At 35.4% G+C, this 17,955-nt stretch overlaps 1 protein-coding gene across 4 annotated transcripts in view; it reads right to left on the reverse strand.

Annotated features, from left to right (window-relative positions):
* The window catches only part of SLX4IP (SLX4 interacting protein), a 104,304-nt gene that overhangs the window by 83,223 nt on the left and 3,126 nt on the right, over positions 1-17,955 (reverse strand). For all 4 annotated transcript variants that reach the window (XR_014690739.1, XR_014690740.1, XM_084512495.1 and 1 more), the window contains exon 3: positions 15,036-15,093. Coding sequence is in view for 2 of the 4 variants with exons in the window: in XM_084512495.1 (XP_084368621.1) it covers positions 15,036-15,062 (27 nt within the window). In the remaining 2 variants the exon portion in view is untranslated. The remainder of the gene's footprint in view (positions 1-15,035; positions 15,094-17,955) is intronic.

Consider the following 17,955-nt stretch of genomic DNA (forward strand, 5'->3'; position numbering starts at 1 on the left):
GGGGCAATACTGAGATTCAGGGTCCTCTACTGAGATTTTTTTCTCAGAGTGATTTCTGAACCAGGTATTGAAGGCTTTTCTACCAACAAATGTAAACTGATTTTTTTCCAGATGTGTATAACTTGGAGAGCATGTTTTTCAAAGTAGTGGCGAAGGGTTCATCACAAAACTCAACCTACAATTTGTCACTTCCTACAGCTTGTGATTTGGTATCATAAAAAATACAATAATACATAGCTGGCAGGTATTTTTTTTCTTCCCCAAACCATTTGCAGGGAGCAATAAGTAAAAAATTAACTTTTTAAAAAATACATAGGTATTAGTATACATAACATATATAAACTAAATGCATTATGTGCATCTGTTGATGAGGCCAAGCATGTTATCAGTTCAACTTGGGTGGAAAAAAACAGTTAAGAGCAGTTTTTCAAAGCCCTTTACTATGCCATAACATACAGCTAGAAGATCTACTGAGTCTGGAGAAAAAGTTTGTGTTCCCATTGCTGTACTAAACAGATACTTTGCACAACATTTGCAAATCTAGTTGGATGCTTAAACACAAGAAAATATGCTATGTCTAGAAATTATATTTATACGTATATATAACATCTTTTATAGATATCCTTAACCTTATCAGGTTCGTACTATAAAGAAGTGAAGAACAGTCTATTAGTTCTTGTAGTCTTCACAATTTTTTGTGATTAAGATGATATGGGCATTGATATTAAATGTGTGACCACTACACTTGCAGTTCATAATGGTAAGAATGCTGAAAACTTACATCAAATACAAAAATAAATAAAAGAAAAAATCCTAGCTGGGGTAAAGTCATGCTGGGTCTTCAGATAACTGTGACGTGAAAGAGATCTACATTCCTGTCTCCTCTCTCTGACAATTTCATATAAGATGGTAGTTACAGAATCTTGTTCAATACATTGTGCCTTTGCCTACCAACATACATAAGAAAAATATTTATGAAATTTATGGCTCAAACATCTCTCTAAAGAGCCCAAAGCCAGATGAAAAATAAAACCAAGAAAACCTTTGTTTTTCTAAAACCAGAACGATGATGCAAAATAATTCTTTGATCTATTATCTATTTGAAAGTACTAAGCTAAATGCAGACAGTAATTGCTGACAAGTCCCAGTAGTAAACAAACCAGTTTCACATTTTACATATTATCAAGAGGCTACAGAATTAATGGTTACAGCCAAAGAAATGTTGACACAGTTGCAGTTTGAGCCTTAACATGCTGATCATGTTAAAATGGTGCACAAGAAATATTTTTCCACTTTGTAAAAAGCCAGACTGTTTACATGCGTAAGTGGCTAGAGACTTTGCTGTCTGTGTGTGGTCTTAACATTTCAGTATCATAACCATGAATATAAAGAGAAGCAGCATGAAATAACCTATTATAGTTACAATGAATGCCAGACTGCCAATATTAGAAGTGTTGAGATTAAAGTGTCTCAAAATGAGCGTTAAAACATACACATATCCACATGTTTACCCCCCCTTTAAAAAAAAAAATATTAAATTTAAACAAAGGTTTTTCAAAAGTAAACAGAATACTTATATATCACAAAAGGAAGCTAATTTTTCTTCCCTTTACATTGTTTAGAAAGGGAAAGAATTGTGGAAAAGAAATCAGGAAATTAAAAATAACAAATACAGTCATTAAAAAACAACACATTCTGAAACTATGGTAACTTTGCTTGTATCCTCTTACCATATAGGATATATTTTTTCATTACAGATTTAAATATTATATCACAGCTACATTACAAGAAAGTCTTAAGTATCTAATTTGCTGTTGCCTTACTTGGAAACCACTAAAAAGTCTTCTGCAACAACTGGTATTTTTATTATTATTATTATTATTCTCTTTAAATAAAACAGAGATTTTCTGCTCTCAGTTTACTAAGGAGAGCACTGTGAGTCCAGCCGGGTATAGAAGATGCAAGCTATGTGCAACACATAGGGACCAACTAATAGGTTTACCAGTCACACACTTATACAAACATTTAAAAAATGGCATAGGTCATGTGTATGAAACTGTCCCATCTTCCAATCCTAAACGTTGCAATGAAGCATAAGATATCTACAATTTTGAAAAGCAGGTACACAACATGAATAATATATTTTCTTCAATCATTCAATACAGGGATTATCAATAGTTTCCACACTAGTTGAAGTTTTCTCCTGCCATGATCAACAATAAAAAGCAAAGATCATAAACTTTCCAGCATGTATTTATGAACCCCACTGCACAGCTGAAATTTCTAAAAACTCATTGGAGAAAAAACATAAAAAAGACAGAGTGAACATACAAGGTTGCATCAAGAATGTGGGTATAAAAAGGTTAGAAGGATAAGTAACCAGAAACCTGTTTCAATCTGCCTTTATTTTTATTAAATGTTCATTTGTGTATATAGAAAAGTAAAGAGGGAAGGAAAATTTGTCTATTAAGGTTTCCATTTGTTTATACCCCACTGATATTTTTAATGTGTACTAAAAAAGATATTTTCTTCAAAATAGTTTATTCTCTAAAATTATTGGGTTAAAAATTGATGAGAAAAAATCATAAACATAACGATGAACAGACTTAACACCATGGGAACATTCTAATTCGATAAAATTTAGTTTTGGACACTCATGTCTCAGTGAGGTTGTGCTTGTGCTCCGGAAGCATTTATGAAACACCTCACCCTAGGACTTTAACAGCATGGCTCTTAAATGCGAGAAATTAAGTTAGCAGGAAAAATAAATAAATAAATAAATAAACAAACATCACACATACGAAGACTAATTCACTCGGCAAGGAGCGAATGATCCTCGAAAGGGTTCTCTCCGAGGTGCCCGCAGGAGGCCTCCCCTCCCCAGGTGCCCTCTTCCCAGCCCCTGCCGCGGTGCCTCCGCCCGCCCGGGCCCGCCGCAGGCGCTGTCCGCGGCCGCGTGGTGCTGAAGCGCTGCGCCCCCGGCGGCGGCTGCTCGCCTGCCTCTGGACCCCGTCGCTGCACCCGGCTTGCCATGGGTGTTTTCTTCCCGCCGGCAATGAGGCATCAAAAGCCTGCAAATTTTCTCTCCCCTGTTTCATCTTGCTGTTACCCGTCGTTGTTTGAATACAGAAGTATTTCTTACACACTCAGAATGACCAAAGGAAAGAGGGAAAAAATAAAAATAAAGCAATGCCTTAAAGGCACTGGAAAAGAAAGAATGAAAACAGTTTACACACTTTTTCCCTCACTATAAACTTTGTCTTGCATCAAAGAAGGAATGCAAGAATTGTATCTCACCATGACTGGGCTCTTCAACAATTCCATGAGCTAAATAAAGCTTTATGATATGCATTTCTTCATCATGGAATAATTTGTAAATATTCAGCTTCTGCTCTAGTCCAGAAACATTAATGGATTGGCTCAAGACAGCTGCAAGCAACAAAGACAGACCTAACTGGGAATTTATTCTGTATAAAATCAGACTGCAGATGCTTCCTGTGGAAATCACAGAGGGAAACTCCAGCATACCCAAGTACTCAGTGACAGATTCTCTTTCCACAGCAGCATAACTGTCACAATCCCATTACTTGTTTATATGCAATCTGTTCCTTTTAATACTAATGATACCTTATTGCATTTTCATGCTTATAACCTGCAGATTATCTACAATTCAAGAAGATAAACATACCCCCTGCTCTTCAAAAACAGCTAAGCAAGTGAAAGCTTATCTCAAAGTTGCTCCCCCCACTAGGTACTGACCTTCTGCATGCTGTTCCGCAGCCCTGATCCTTTTCATTTTACTTTCTAGCAGAACCAGGGGAAGACTTAAAATAGTCTCTCTACAGCAATGTTGCGAACATGAAAGTAAAACCACAGCAGATCTTCACTGCTGAGAATGATCTCTCAGAAAAGAATTTTCAGAGGGTCTTTTCACATCATGGAAAAAGTCCTCATCTCAAGTAAATGGGAGCCTTCATTGTACAGTCCACAATGGAATTGCCATAAAACAAATAATCCCAACAAAAACAGGGGAAAAAAAACTTGCTGGTTTTCACCACATTAATGGGATAATGAAGAGCATTATGTTTAAATGACACTATATTTTAAACAAAACTGGCCTAATATTTGAGCAGTTTAACATTTAAACTTGCAGCATATTGACTTTTTTGTCCAAACTATTACTGAAAAGGAAACAAATAGAAACACCTTGAGGATCACTGAACTACTTTACCAGTTGTCAGATTAGAGAAACAAGCATGCCACTGCTGTTCAAGATCTTACCCCTAGAATGGTGTTGGAATCTAAAGAAAAATTAAGTATTTCAAAAATAAAGTACCTGTATGACAACAGTCAGCAGCAGTAAAGATTTTGATTTGGGCATTGCTATAAAATGGATGTTCATACAGCTTACCCCCTTACATAGCATTACATTGCCAATTCTAAAACTATCTTTAGCATTGATTTCAAAACACTAGTATCTACATAGCAGAAGGCTGGTGTGAAGGGACAGACCGTTCTTACAGAGAACAGAAAGACTAAGAAGGAGGACAAAAGTTTAAATTATCCCAGGAGCCTCTATACTGTCTGAGCAGTAGGCACAACTCTTTACTACTGTTCAGGCACAGTTCCAGGAAGCTCCATACAACAGAGCCCACAGCTAGTGATGATGCTGAAGTTCTCAGTTTCTCAGCTCTTAATAATAAAAAGCTAAAATTCATGTTGCAATTTTATATGTTATCTCTCCTTGCACAGTAAAACCAACAGAATACAGCCCCAATCCATCCCATGAGCAAACTGTCTGAATCCATATTCTCAACTGAGAAAGTTTTCTGCAGTTTTGTAGTTAAGACTTATCCCTGGCTACAAATGGAGACACGATTTTCTGTTGCTATGACAACCTGACGAATACATAGACTTACAATGCTATTTGGGTATAGCCAAAGTGTCTCTGTTGTTATGTTCTAGACTCCTTCCATATGTACCTCATTTACAGTATCACAGCTCTAAAACAAGATCTATTGCCTGAGGAAATTTAGTGACAAGGGAAACAAAGGAAAACATTTGGGGGTGGGGGGTGGTTTCCAACCTATTGCCAAATGATGCACTCTTGTGAGCTGCCTCCACTACAATAATGAGAAATTTTTACTTCTTTTTCTTTTAGAAATTTTATTTAACCAAATACTAAAAAACCCACACACATTATTCCAATGTGAATATATTTACAGTAATGCATCAACCTTCCCAGTTTATTCTGTTTTGTCCTGGCCTGAAAATGGTCAGGACACCCAATCTGGAAGTCACACTTCACAAATGCCTTGCTGCCTTCCTGAGCTTCCTAACAATGCCCACAGTCCAAGAGCTTGCCAGAGTATAGTCCAGCTGCTAAGCTACAAAACCATTTTGGAGACTAGCCCAAAACAAAGTTTTGTGTTTTGTTTTGTTTTTTTGTTTTTTAATGATAACTGTCAAATTATAATTTTCATTTAATATCCAAAACAACTTGGATAAACTTGTAACATCTAGAACTGGGCTCAGCACAAACTGTGCTGAATAAGGCAGAACCAGACTACCAGAACTACTTAGTTCCTGCTAACGTTCAAAAGCTTTTGGAGTAAAAGAAAAATTGAACTTTACATTAGCAACAGTCCATTAGAGAAAAATTCCTTCTCATCCTCAGTACTACCATCTCTCTGGATATCTATTAATGTATTTATTGATTATAAGTATGAAGAAATATTTTAACCACCAATCACAGCTGTTGAGTCTATTCCATATTACAGTACGATTGTTACTAGACACTTACTGGAGGCAAGAACTTTTTAATTGTGGGCTTCATATTCAACTTTAGAGTTATCAGACTTACTCCTACCATCTAAATTGTTTGTAAAATCTGAGATACAAATTGCAACCACATGACAATTTAATACCCAGCAAAGTAAGAGCCGGAGACTTATGGCCAGTACTGAATCTCTTTATAAGCTTCCTTTCCATTACTGGAGATTACCATATTATTGCAAGGCAATGCACTATGGTAGTGCTACTTATATTACTCACCTTCTTATTTTATTTCTACTATAGGAATGTAAAAATAAAGAAGGGAAAGTTATACACTGCATGACCCTACTAACTGTCAAATCCTCAGATCTTGGCATTGAACAGAACATCCTTAATGGCCCAAGACTTAGCCCTTTCCCAACTCTTTAGCTCAGCAAATATTTTATGTTCAGCGCTATATGCTTCTATCAATCTTAATCTGTATGATAAAAAGCAGGATAAACCACAATCACGTATATTTGGTTAATTATGAGTGCTATTAAATCACTGGTATATTCAATGAACAAAGATGACTCTCTGAGTTTAAACTAGGAGAATATTGGCTTGAACTTGAAAGGCGGGACTTAACTGCATCTTATATAAACTATTGTTTCATCAGCTGAGTGATGTCAGATATGCCAGACACCTCACTACTTCCTGGAAACTAAGCAGGGCCTTCCAAAGAGGACCTTGCACTTGGGTTTGAGTTTAGCTTAGTTTTGTTACTGCACAGGTTTTCAGAGCAAAGTGATGATAGAGTTCTGAACACACTTCCACAGACGCCCTCAAACTCCAGTCAGAGGCAACGTTAAAATGCCAAGAAAATGTTCTGTGGTCACATCAAAATGTTCTGTCTGTTTCTTGTGTGGAAATCAGTGATGTTATGTCAATCTTCCCCTCCTCTGATCTCTTCCTCACTCCCCCTCATACTAACAACTACCTATACTTCAAAGAATATTTGATACAGCATTTGAACAGTGATTCCCCACTTGAATGCTCTTTCAGACATGCATGGCAAGTTACATAGTAAAAGGAAAAAAAATCTAGGTAAAAGCTGAAGGTTGTAGACTCAGGATTTCAAGCAAGAGGATCTGTCTGTAAAAAGTACAGATAGCTGAAATAGCAGAGGCCTCAAAGAAAGATGAGGCAAAGACAAGAAAGTACAAAACAAGACAGACAGCACTTGGTCTTAAGGTTTCATAAAAGAACCATACTTCCCTAGCAAAGTGTACACAGCAACAGGAAAAGATGATCTTAAAGTACTCAAGTCACTGCAGTTAAGTTTTTGGTTTCAAATTATCTGCACGTGACCTGAACTACAAACTGTTCTCTTCCCACTTCCGCAAGGGAAAATTTCTCAACTACAGACACTTTCGTAGTAAGCAGAGTTTGTGTTCACGTAGGCCCTGTTAAAAATATTGTGTTCTAGGAAGCGAGGAAACAAAACAGATTAGTTTGATATGCAACGGTACAGCAGACAGAGTAAGCTTCCAAAAGCTACCTTCATAAACATTTATTTCCATGACTAAATGCACCTATACAGCTATTGGGATTTTTATTTATTATATAAAGGCATTTACTCTTTCTCTTGATTTGCCCAAGCAAAATCACACAAATGCAAAAGTTGACAGATTCTATCCTGTTAAAAAAAAATAGGGATAAAAATATACAAGGGCTCTAATACAGACAAATTGCAGAACTTCTGCAGTAAGAGTTCTTGTCTGTTGATTAAGATACCACTTCATACCATATTATACAGTTTTTCAAATGTATTTCTGTCATTATTAAACCTGCAAATGTTTGCTCTTCATTACCATTTTATCTGTGGTAATAAAAATGGAGGAGAGAGTTTTCAGGGACTAAAAAGAAAAAGCCATGATTCCCCCCTATGTGACTTCTTAACAGCATTTGTATGACTGATATTACAACATATTAGAAAGTTATATTGTTTCTAGTATTTTCCTTAATATCTGAACTGAATATTCATTTCTGATCTGATAATTATTTTCAAATTAGATGGGTACCAGATCTTAGCACCAAACAAATAGATCATGTCCATCACCTAAGTTTGAAATGAGACAACAGAAGAAAAAAAAAAAGAACAGAAATGGAGATGTAACTACAATACCATAGGATCCTACATGTCAACTTTTAAATCATGAATTTTACTTAGTATCTGTTTAAAAACAAACATTTTTGTATTGGTCCCATACACAAACTGACCATTATCCATTTTAGCACAAGTTTTAATCACATAAATTTGAAATCACTTGATACTTTGATTTCCTTAAGTATGGTAGCTCATAGCGCTTCAAATTAAAAATGTTTCCAGTCAAAAGAAGAAAACTAGTTTAAGATAAAAGTCACTAGTGGAACTCCTGATCATTTACAAATGAATTAACCATGCCATGCTACCCCACATTCAATTACTTGTCAAGCACTATTAAATTCCAGCAATCAAGTCTTACCTTTGTCTACTTTGTAACAGAATCATAAACTTTCATTTCATGTTTTTCACTTTTTTTTTTTTTTGCTTTATCTTTTCACAATGCTTGAGTAATCACAAACTGTCAAGACAGTTTGTTAGGTTGGCTTTTTACTCTTTTCCTAATGAAAATAATACTGATTTAGATTTTATTTTTTGTCTGTATCACTTTTCACTATTTTTCCAGCCTGCTTCTTTTGACATTAACATTACAGACAAACAGACTGAGCTTAAAAAAAGATGGATAAATTAAACTGAAGATCGTTGATAAGTTAAAGTAGTTATGTCCTTAGTTAAGATACAGTGTGCTGCCAGTATTCTCCTAAAGGCTCTGATCTAAAGCCCACAGACTTTGAGGCTTGGGTCAGATCCACCATAATACGAACTTGATTTAGCAGTGGTAAATGAAATCTAAGACGTATAATTTGATTAGAAAACACTCCAAGTAACACTGCTGATAATGTTGGTGATTTCTTCACAGCTCATACGGATTTTAGTTCCTTAAATTATTTAAAAAAATGTCTGGAATTTATAGTTTTTGCCAACCACATTGTCACAGCTTAAATGAGCAGCTGTCAACTGTTAGAAAATAACCGCATCATCATCCCTTTTAGAAGAACTAGTGTGGGAAGTGAAACACTTACATGGGATCTAAAGTTTCTGGAGTCATGGTAATGAATCTGTTTTCATCAGGTGACCGTGAGTCATCATTTTATCAGCAGTTTAAAGGGTTTTCACAATAGTCAAGCATCATCAGTGCTCATGCTTAGCAATGACTGCAGCAGAATACTGAAATAGGGTGCCACATCCTGTGGTACCATTATTTAAGGAAAAGTTTGGCTACTGAGTCAAGAAAAATACTGCAAAGTCATAGTTCAATGGTAACTGTTGCAGTATATAAAATGTTCAGAAACTAAGCTTTTAGCTGGGAATTGAAACCAAGCAATAATTTTGCTTTTAAAAATAAGTTCCTTTTAAGGAAGTACTGAACTACATGGATGAAACATAAGGAAATAATTCAAATGTGTTGTCAGCCTCTCTTCTTCATTTTATTTCATAGTCCAGTCAGAACACTCAAAACCCAAATACCCACATAACATCCACACATCAGAATCTATTGACATTACCCAGAAGAGAGGCCATGTGAAACCATGCAGAATCTTTCAATTTCAATTTTATGATTCTAACACCAACAGCAAAAACTGCATGACTACAATCAAACTGTTTGGACATGACATTACTCACTACTGCATAAAGGTATTGTGTGAAACAGAGATCCCCTTACCTTCCAGCCTAACCCCATCTGAACTCACTGGAAGAAATTGAAGAATTTCACCTGCAGCACAAGCAGAAACCTCTCCCAGGACCTAAAGACAATCACCAGCCCCATGCAGTAACTCCTGCTAAGTCCTGAAGTTTTGCTGGACTGAGAGACATTAAGTTTGGTTCTAAGTTCGCCATTCCTTCTTCCTTCATTGCTGGACTAAGGGGTCATGCTGGCAGTACCACCAAGCAGACAAGCAGAACAGTAGAAGTGAAAAATATGTTGGTGGTGGTCAGAAATAAGGCCTAAGTCAATTGCCATGGAGATAACATCTTCAAATTTACTATGCCTAAAAGAAAAACAAAAATCAGATCACCTGGTATGATGTATGTTTAGAATGATACTACCATCACAGTAGCATAGCATTCACAATTAGCCAAATCCTCATTTTCTGGCACAACTAGTACTTTTATACTAATCAGATTAATTTATTTCCAATGCCAAAAGAGTAATAGAAGCTGAACCATCCTTTTACTCCTCATTCAAAATGATCCCTGTGAAAGCAGCATTTCCCCTACTGATGTTTATTCCTCTGGCTTCCCATTCCTTTCCCTTTCTGCTAACACTTCAATGTCTCAGTTCTCCGTCCGCTCATCACTTCCTTAAGCTTGAAAATTAATCCTCTGAGGTCAGTCAGGAAACTTCCATTGACTCCAGGAGGCTTAGAATTAGAACATGCACTCAATTTTCCTCCCCCTTCTACCTCCCAACTTTCTCTTTTCTTTCTTCTGGAACTTATTTACTCATCACCGTGGTCATTCCATATCTAGCCCCATAAAACTGGGACTGACATGCACAGTAAGAAAGAAAACAAAATAGATGTTTCTCCATCCTTTATTGTTGCTTAATAATTCCCAATTTAATTCGCATTTACCCACAGGTTCCTTGGGATCTTCTTTAAGACAAGTGTCATATTTTATGCATGCATGTAGAAATTAACACAAACATCACAGAAGTGTACTTAATTCCACCTACTTGTATTTATAATTGTTCTAAGCAATATCACTTTAGGAGAACTACATCCCTAGAAAACCACCACTAAATGGTTAACTTAGCTATTCCTGAAATTGTAAAGATCCATAAAGGAAGCATAAGAACGCACAATACACATCAAATGCAAAATTCAACAACGTTTAATCGGTTGTGAGACCTCTGCTACCATACTTCTAAGATTCAAAATACTTTTGCAAATTCTATTTATTCTTAGAAAATTGAATCTTAGCATATTTTTACTAAAACATTTGCAAGTATTCCAACTACAACAATTTCACACACATTTCTAAGCTTTGCAACATGGAAAAGGACAGAGATACCGCATGTGTTACTTATTTCAACTGAGTGCTCTCAAAAAAGCACAACTTGAACTAGAAAATATTGTTACACTTTTCAAAACTATTTATGTAAAAAAAATCCCTAGTACCAGTCTAGTAACTTTGAACAGTCACAACAGATGAAAAAAGTATTTAAACACAAGCAGTATTCTTGATTCTTATTCTCCACTCGAAAGCACTGCTTTCGTGTATCTATGAACTTAATATAGCAGTAAAACACTTTTACTATTCTCCATTATTCATTAGAAGGAAACAGACTATAGAATTAGAGAATTAGATAAAAAAAATCATCTGCTTTTTTCCCCCCTCCCAATAATTTTCAAGAGGAAGCAAATATGCCCCTCCTTCTCACAGGGGGCATTTTTAACTTACAGATATTTGATTTGATCAATATTTACAGAAATATCAATCAGCTAATTCAATGGACACACTACACAGAAATATGAGCCTTATTCTGCTTGACCACTTCAATGTCATCTAAGAATCAGAATGAAAGACATACGTGATACAGAAATCTTTGTCAACACACCGTCATTGTATAATATTTCAGCTGGTAGCAAGAAAATTAAAGCACACTGGAAAGAGCAGAGATACAGTAAGAAGCTTTAGCATTAGACATCTATTAACAGATTTAAACATGCATGGAAAAAAAAAAAACAAAAAATGAAGTCATGATGGCCCCTCTGAATTAAATAATTCATTTTCTTATTCCAGACCAAACAAAACAGTACCATGAGCAGTTCTGTGCTAAAGACCCTAAAAACAGAATGTATCTTTCCATTTCTCTTTGCCTACTCCTTACGGCCTACAATCAACATAATTTGTACGCGCGCTTTCTTTCATGGGGCACTTTAAGATATTCCACAGACAAATGTTATGATGTGTTTTCTTACAAAGCAACATAGAAATGATTTCATTATATTATGGATAATTAAGTAACAGATATATAAAGAAGCAAAACAAAGGGGAAGATTGACTACATTCCAGTCACGCTTTCATTTTCCTATCCAGTCCCATTCGATACCTCTAGCTTTACTCTCAAGAAAGAAAGAAAAATGCTTGCTGCTTCAAAGGAGCTCACAATACAAAGAAAAAAAAAAATAAATAAATATTTAAGTAGGAAGGACCAAGTGGGGTTTCATATACACTCCCAGCATACAATAATTTCAACTGATAACAAGGAACACTACGGAAAAATCAATTGCAGAATGTGCTGGATGACCAGAGGGAACACAAACTATAATTATATTAAATCTAAGATATATGCTAGCAAAGGCCTGCAACTCTGAGATAGAACAGAGGCTCTTAATTTCTGAAAGTAGGAAATGCCAAAGTAAAATAAGCTTCCTTTTGCATTGAGCTATTGAAGTGTAGTAACAACTTGAAAAGTCTTCAGTGTTTGGCAAATGAACAAACTGCAGAAAACAGTAAATGAAATTTTTCTATTACAGCTATAAAATTTTCTGTATTTAGATTTGCAGTTTCACATGGATAAACTCAATTTACATAATTTCAGAAGAGTAATTCTTTCTAGTTTGTCCAAAGTTTTAAACAAGGCCCTAGTGATATTATTTTTCAAGTCTGTATAGAGTTCATGATTTTGCTTTAAGCCTCACCAATTAAAGTTAAGATTTATTTCTCAGAACAACAGTAAAATACTTTAGCAACATAAAAAGCTTAATTTAATTCATATGTCTGATTTTACATAGTTAGGAGTATTTTACCATATAGTGCTTTATGAAGTATCAATATTACTTAAAATTGAAAATGGCTGATGAAATTAACCTGTATAAAATATTATCTATTGCACATCACAGCACTATGGCATCCAGCCATTTGGCAAGAAAAGAATGTGTGTTTAGGACTGTTTTTGTATTAAGGTTTAAAGCAATTTTACAGCATCAATTATTTTATTCCATTCGCTTTTAATTGCCCATAAAAGCAGGCTTAGGAACACCTTTCAAAAATAAGCCAAACCCTCCCTCTACTGGAAACATCTGACCATTACACTGGAGGTACTGAGATCCTGATTTAACTTGTACTTTAAGAAGCAAAGCCATTAAAAACATGACAGGTGTTTTCCTCCTAAATTATGTTTGAGTTAGCCAAGACTCGAAAGACAAATTAGCTGCACATTTCAGTCTCTTACCAAAAAGATTAATGTACGCATACTTATAAAACGTAAAAATCTAAAATAGAGAACAGAGAAGACACGGCATACGTGAAACACTTTCAGATTCCATAAAATATCCCCATCGATTTCAAACACGAGGAACCTAAAAATAAAAACATAACTACGTTCCATACTCTCCCTGTGGAGAGGAGTGGTAACATGTTCTGCCCTTCATTGGAAGTATCTTCTGCACAGGGACCTTTCTTGAAAAAATAAAATCATGTGAAAATTGGGCTATCTTTAAAAATGGATTTATTCTTTTAAAAACTATATATTGTACAACCAATGAATATAAAGAAGCAAAAATTCACACACAAGATCCCTGGTCTAAAATACAATGATATGCATCTCTCTGCCCAAAATGAATTCCCATTAGCTTTTTACATATTTACCTTGAATAAAATGTATCAAATATGCAATGTAAATTCAATATGAGTTAATTTTCAACATTCTGTGCATGCAAAAATTAATCTTCATTTCTTAAAGGTTAGCGGGAAGAAAATTAAGTTGCATCTCAAAAGCTGTACCTATCAAATTGCTTACCTACAAATTCAAGCTCAATGTGAAATGAATCCATCTGCTCAGGTGGTGATATTAAAGTACTTAGTGATTAGCAGAATACATACTGACTAACAGTGAAGTGCCTATGCTGAATCAGCAAACTGTAATAACGCAGGTCAGTAACCAATCATCTTAGGCCTTTTTATCTAGCAAAGATACTTCAACTCATACCACTTGCATTACTATTAATGATATCAAGAGATAGCAGCTGAGAAAAACAATAGCTTTACCCCCAGCTCCTTTTGTTCTCCTGTCAATACACCAGCAGCATATGAAGTCAGCATATCAGATAAAATGAGCTCAAAATCAAAGATACTCCTCCTAACTCCTACCCTAATTGAGAAGTACTGAACAGTATGTCAATAAAGGAGAACACGGAAAAAAAAAAAAAAAAAAAGACATGATAATATCAATTTAAGGTTTACAAACACATTAAAACATTAAAAAGATTTAAGTAAGTGTCCCACTAAATAAGGTAACTTCTCCACAGAAAAGAACACAGACTGTACTCCATAGCAAATATATATATAATTTTAAAATTGGTCTGCTTGTTAAACAGGTTAGTTACCCACAAAAAAAAAAAAAAAAAAAAAAAGTCTCTTCTGTTAAGAAAACTGCTCTAACCATTCAGAAATGCACTACCCCAGATGTACATGTGCAAACAGAAGTAAGAAAGATTGTCCAAAAGAGAAGGCTTCACAATTTTTACTAAGCAATTAGTTTAGCTATTAATAAACTGATACAGTTATAGCACTTTGTAATTCTTTTAGCATAGTTATTACAGAATGTTTTGAGAAGTGTCCTACTTCAGATGTATAACTAAATTTGATTGTTTGCAAATAAAACCATAACAGCATTTTGCCAGATATAAAATAACTAATCCCTGAGAATGGGAAGAGAGGCAAGAAAAGATGAAAACGAAGAGTCAAATGTGATAAAAAAAAACATTTAAGAAAAATACAGCCCTTAAACCACGAATTTCTAGATTATCTGGGAATTATACAAATAATATTGCAAGCCTACAGTACAAGGAGAATCAATGCTAAATTTTACGTCTGGTAGCAAATACTGTTTTATCAAGAATTCACGCAGTTTCCAGCTACACAACTAATCACTTTTAGTTACATGACTAATATTCAGCTGACCTCAGACACACTGTGCCAGCAATCCAAGAAGTTTGCTTCCAAAGGTAGAAACATTGATACAAAATATGCTACCACGACCATAGGCCTGAAGGAGGCACCTCTTCATCATCAGCTTTTTAAAACACCATACAAACATTCTAAGCAGTATCACAAAGTATCTTTTCCTTTTCTTGTTAAGTGAAAGCTATAACATCCCACTTACCTTAATGACAAATTTGTTGGATGCCATGACTGTTACGACTGTTCAATGTAAACTGGTCCTATAAAAATAACAATTAAAAATGATCAGCACTAGGAAAAACTCATATCTCTATACCAGAAAAGAGGGGATATTATTCAACAGGGAATGTTTTTAAATCTATTACTCTTTTTCCCCATTATTGCTGCTCTTCATACTATATTTTCTGCTTTAAGAAACCCAAGGAAAACTCTTCTTTACAGGAGAATTACTTCGCTGCTTGTCTCAGTTTCTTTAAAGAACTTTATTACCATTTGGACACTAAGCAACAAACACCTGAAATACAAAATTAGAACTATTTTTCAGACCAGTACCAAGGTAGAGACAAAATGACGTTAATTATCCTAAACAACCTCTCAGACAGCAGCACAGTAAACTCGGAATGTTCCTTTACTACTGTCTCAACCTCTGGCCCCCTGGTCTAACTTCTCTTCCAGAAAAATGCCTTCACATAAAATCCATTTGCATAGCTCAAAGAAAGAATAAGAGAGAGAAGAAACACACACACACAGTTGAAAAAAGGACTTGTTTTCAAGGGGGAAAAAATAGCAAATCCCAAACCTTAATACATGAAATAATATCAGCACTTGTCAGAGTCTAAGTGAAGTTCATCCCCTCCTATCTTGTGGATACTCCACTCCAGTGTAGCTAGGGAGCCCATGACAGGCTGCATACGTCAATGTTCCTATAGGAATAACATCTCTCTCAAGAGCACGACGACACATTATATTTAACAGGAGTTCAGCAAGGCCAAACTGCAGAAAGCAAATTTCAGAATTGAGACACCTATTTGCTATGTAAAGTTCTGGTACTCAGGGGTTTCAGAGTTTAAACCAGTGGAAGAACAGAGCACATTTTTATTTTATTTTATTTTGTTTGTTTGTTTGGGGTTTTGTTTTTGGATTAAAGAAGTTATGGCTTGTGGTTTACTACGCATGTCTGTACATTCATTTAAAATTTTAAACTTTTCATTACATGCATAAAGCAATGTGACCTGAGCATTATTCTGGCTGCACAAATGTAAAGTGAATTTCAGGCATCCTCTTGCTTATCCCAAACAGGATTTTTTGAAATTATTTGGCTGCACAGATCTTGACCCTGACTAGGGCCATTGCAAATAACTTAGGAAGTGTTAATTCATGTTGGAAGTTAAACCCACTCTCCTCCCTTGGGTACAAAAGGAAAGCTCTAGTTAATCACTAAGACTTTTTTTTCCTTAGAAGAACACTGTAACTCACTGAAATGACTACAGCCTTCAAGTAGACTTGCAAGTCACAGCTCTTGTCACCTGTCAAATTCATTTCAGTTTTTTAACTGCCTTTTTCCTACCTGACAACATTATGGTCACTACACTGAAAATACTGGAGAAGTTCACCACTCCCACATAAACGGGAGCTAAACATTCACTTGTCAGAAGGCAGCAAATTATGTGAAATCGGTGAAAGCCTTTCCAGCTAGCCCCACAATGCTGGAATTCAGAACAGACATGGGATAAGCCCAATGGTACCAAATTAATAGCTACAAACACCAGAGAATAAAAAATTAAGATATATTCTTTTTCACACAGGATAGGACCAAAGGTATCAGACAAGGGAGAGATGGGGATTGGACAGAAAACCAAGTGAACGAGAGTATATCTGTATTGGCAGAACGTAAGAACCAGTAAGACAGCTCAAGCTTCAAAATCAAGAAAAAAAAAAAAAGCAAGTGTCTGTATCTGGTACGTGCAATAAACGAACTGCAACAGAAATTACACTGAGAACGGAGCTGACTTTTACATTCTAAAGTTTCCTAAAGGAGTAGTCTCTTAACATGCTAGAGGAATCTGATCTTCTTTTAAGAGATAGTACAGAAAAAGAGCAAGAATGCAGGAATATGTACCCACTTCCCACCGTCTAGTTCCAGTTACTGTAAAACATTGCGACAGAGCTGTCAAAACTTCAGGACACAAGTCAGGTTGGTGATATCTTTCTCTGTCAGGCACTACACTTACATATTTAAAAATGCAGACACTATCCTTATTCAGCTTTAAAAAAGGCAAAACAATATGAAGACCAACTTAAGAACAACATAGCATAGCACAGATAATTTTGATCTTAAGATCCAACCACAGTAATTTTGAAATAGATAATCACTTCTCTGCAGTGCTTTCATTCCAAATATCCAAATATCCAAATTTTCATTCCAAATATCCAAATGCTGAGACCTGACATCTCAGAACAATTACATGCAGCTAAAGCTGCAAGGTTCAATTCCACATACTGACTCAATGAAAACTTCCAGTTACTTCAATAATTTGTTTATACATCATGTCAATATCCAAGCAGTAAGAAACAGAAATAGTAAATGCATCATAAACAGTGAGAAATAACCCAGTTACAGTAACAACCAGTTTAAGAATGAGTTTGAACTGAGAGTCATTCCACAAGTAACTACTGAAAATAAACTTCAATATAGCTAATAAGACATTTTTACTATGTTCTGAAAAAGCTCAAAGTTAGAGGAATTGTATCTACTGCAACTCATCAGCTCCACAGTAATACTAAATAGCAAGTAATAAAGAGCACGGTGAATTTTCAAATAATGCTCACACAGACAGAACCTGGAATACCATGCCATGAAACGCAAGACTATCATCCTCCATTGCACAAAACAGCCCTAAAATCTTTACTACCTTATCAAGTAAATTCTGTCAATATTACCGAGAGCAAGTTTCAGAAACAGCATAGAGAACAGTGCTCTTGATCACTTACAATATCATATTTTTCAATTCAGTCAGGTAGTAAGATGTTACTTCACTTTGGAAGTAAATGTAGCAGAACTATTGTAAGAATCTTAGTAGGAGATAAAATCTAATAATTCTTGAAACAGCAGCTGCTAGAAC

This window comes from Aythya ferina (genome assembly GCF_964211825.1).
Source record: "Aythya ferina genome assembly, chromosome: 3".
NCBI lineage: Eukaryota > Metazoa > Chordata > Aves > Anseriformes > Anatidae > Aythya > Aythya ferina.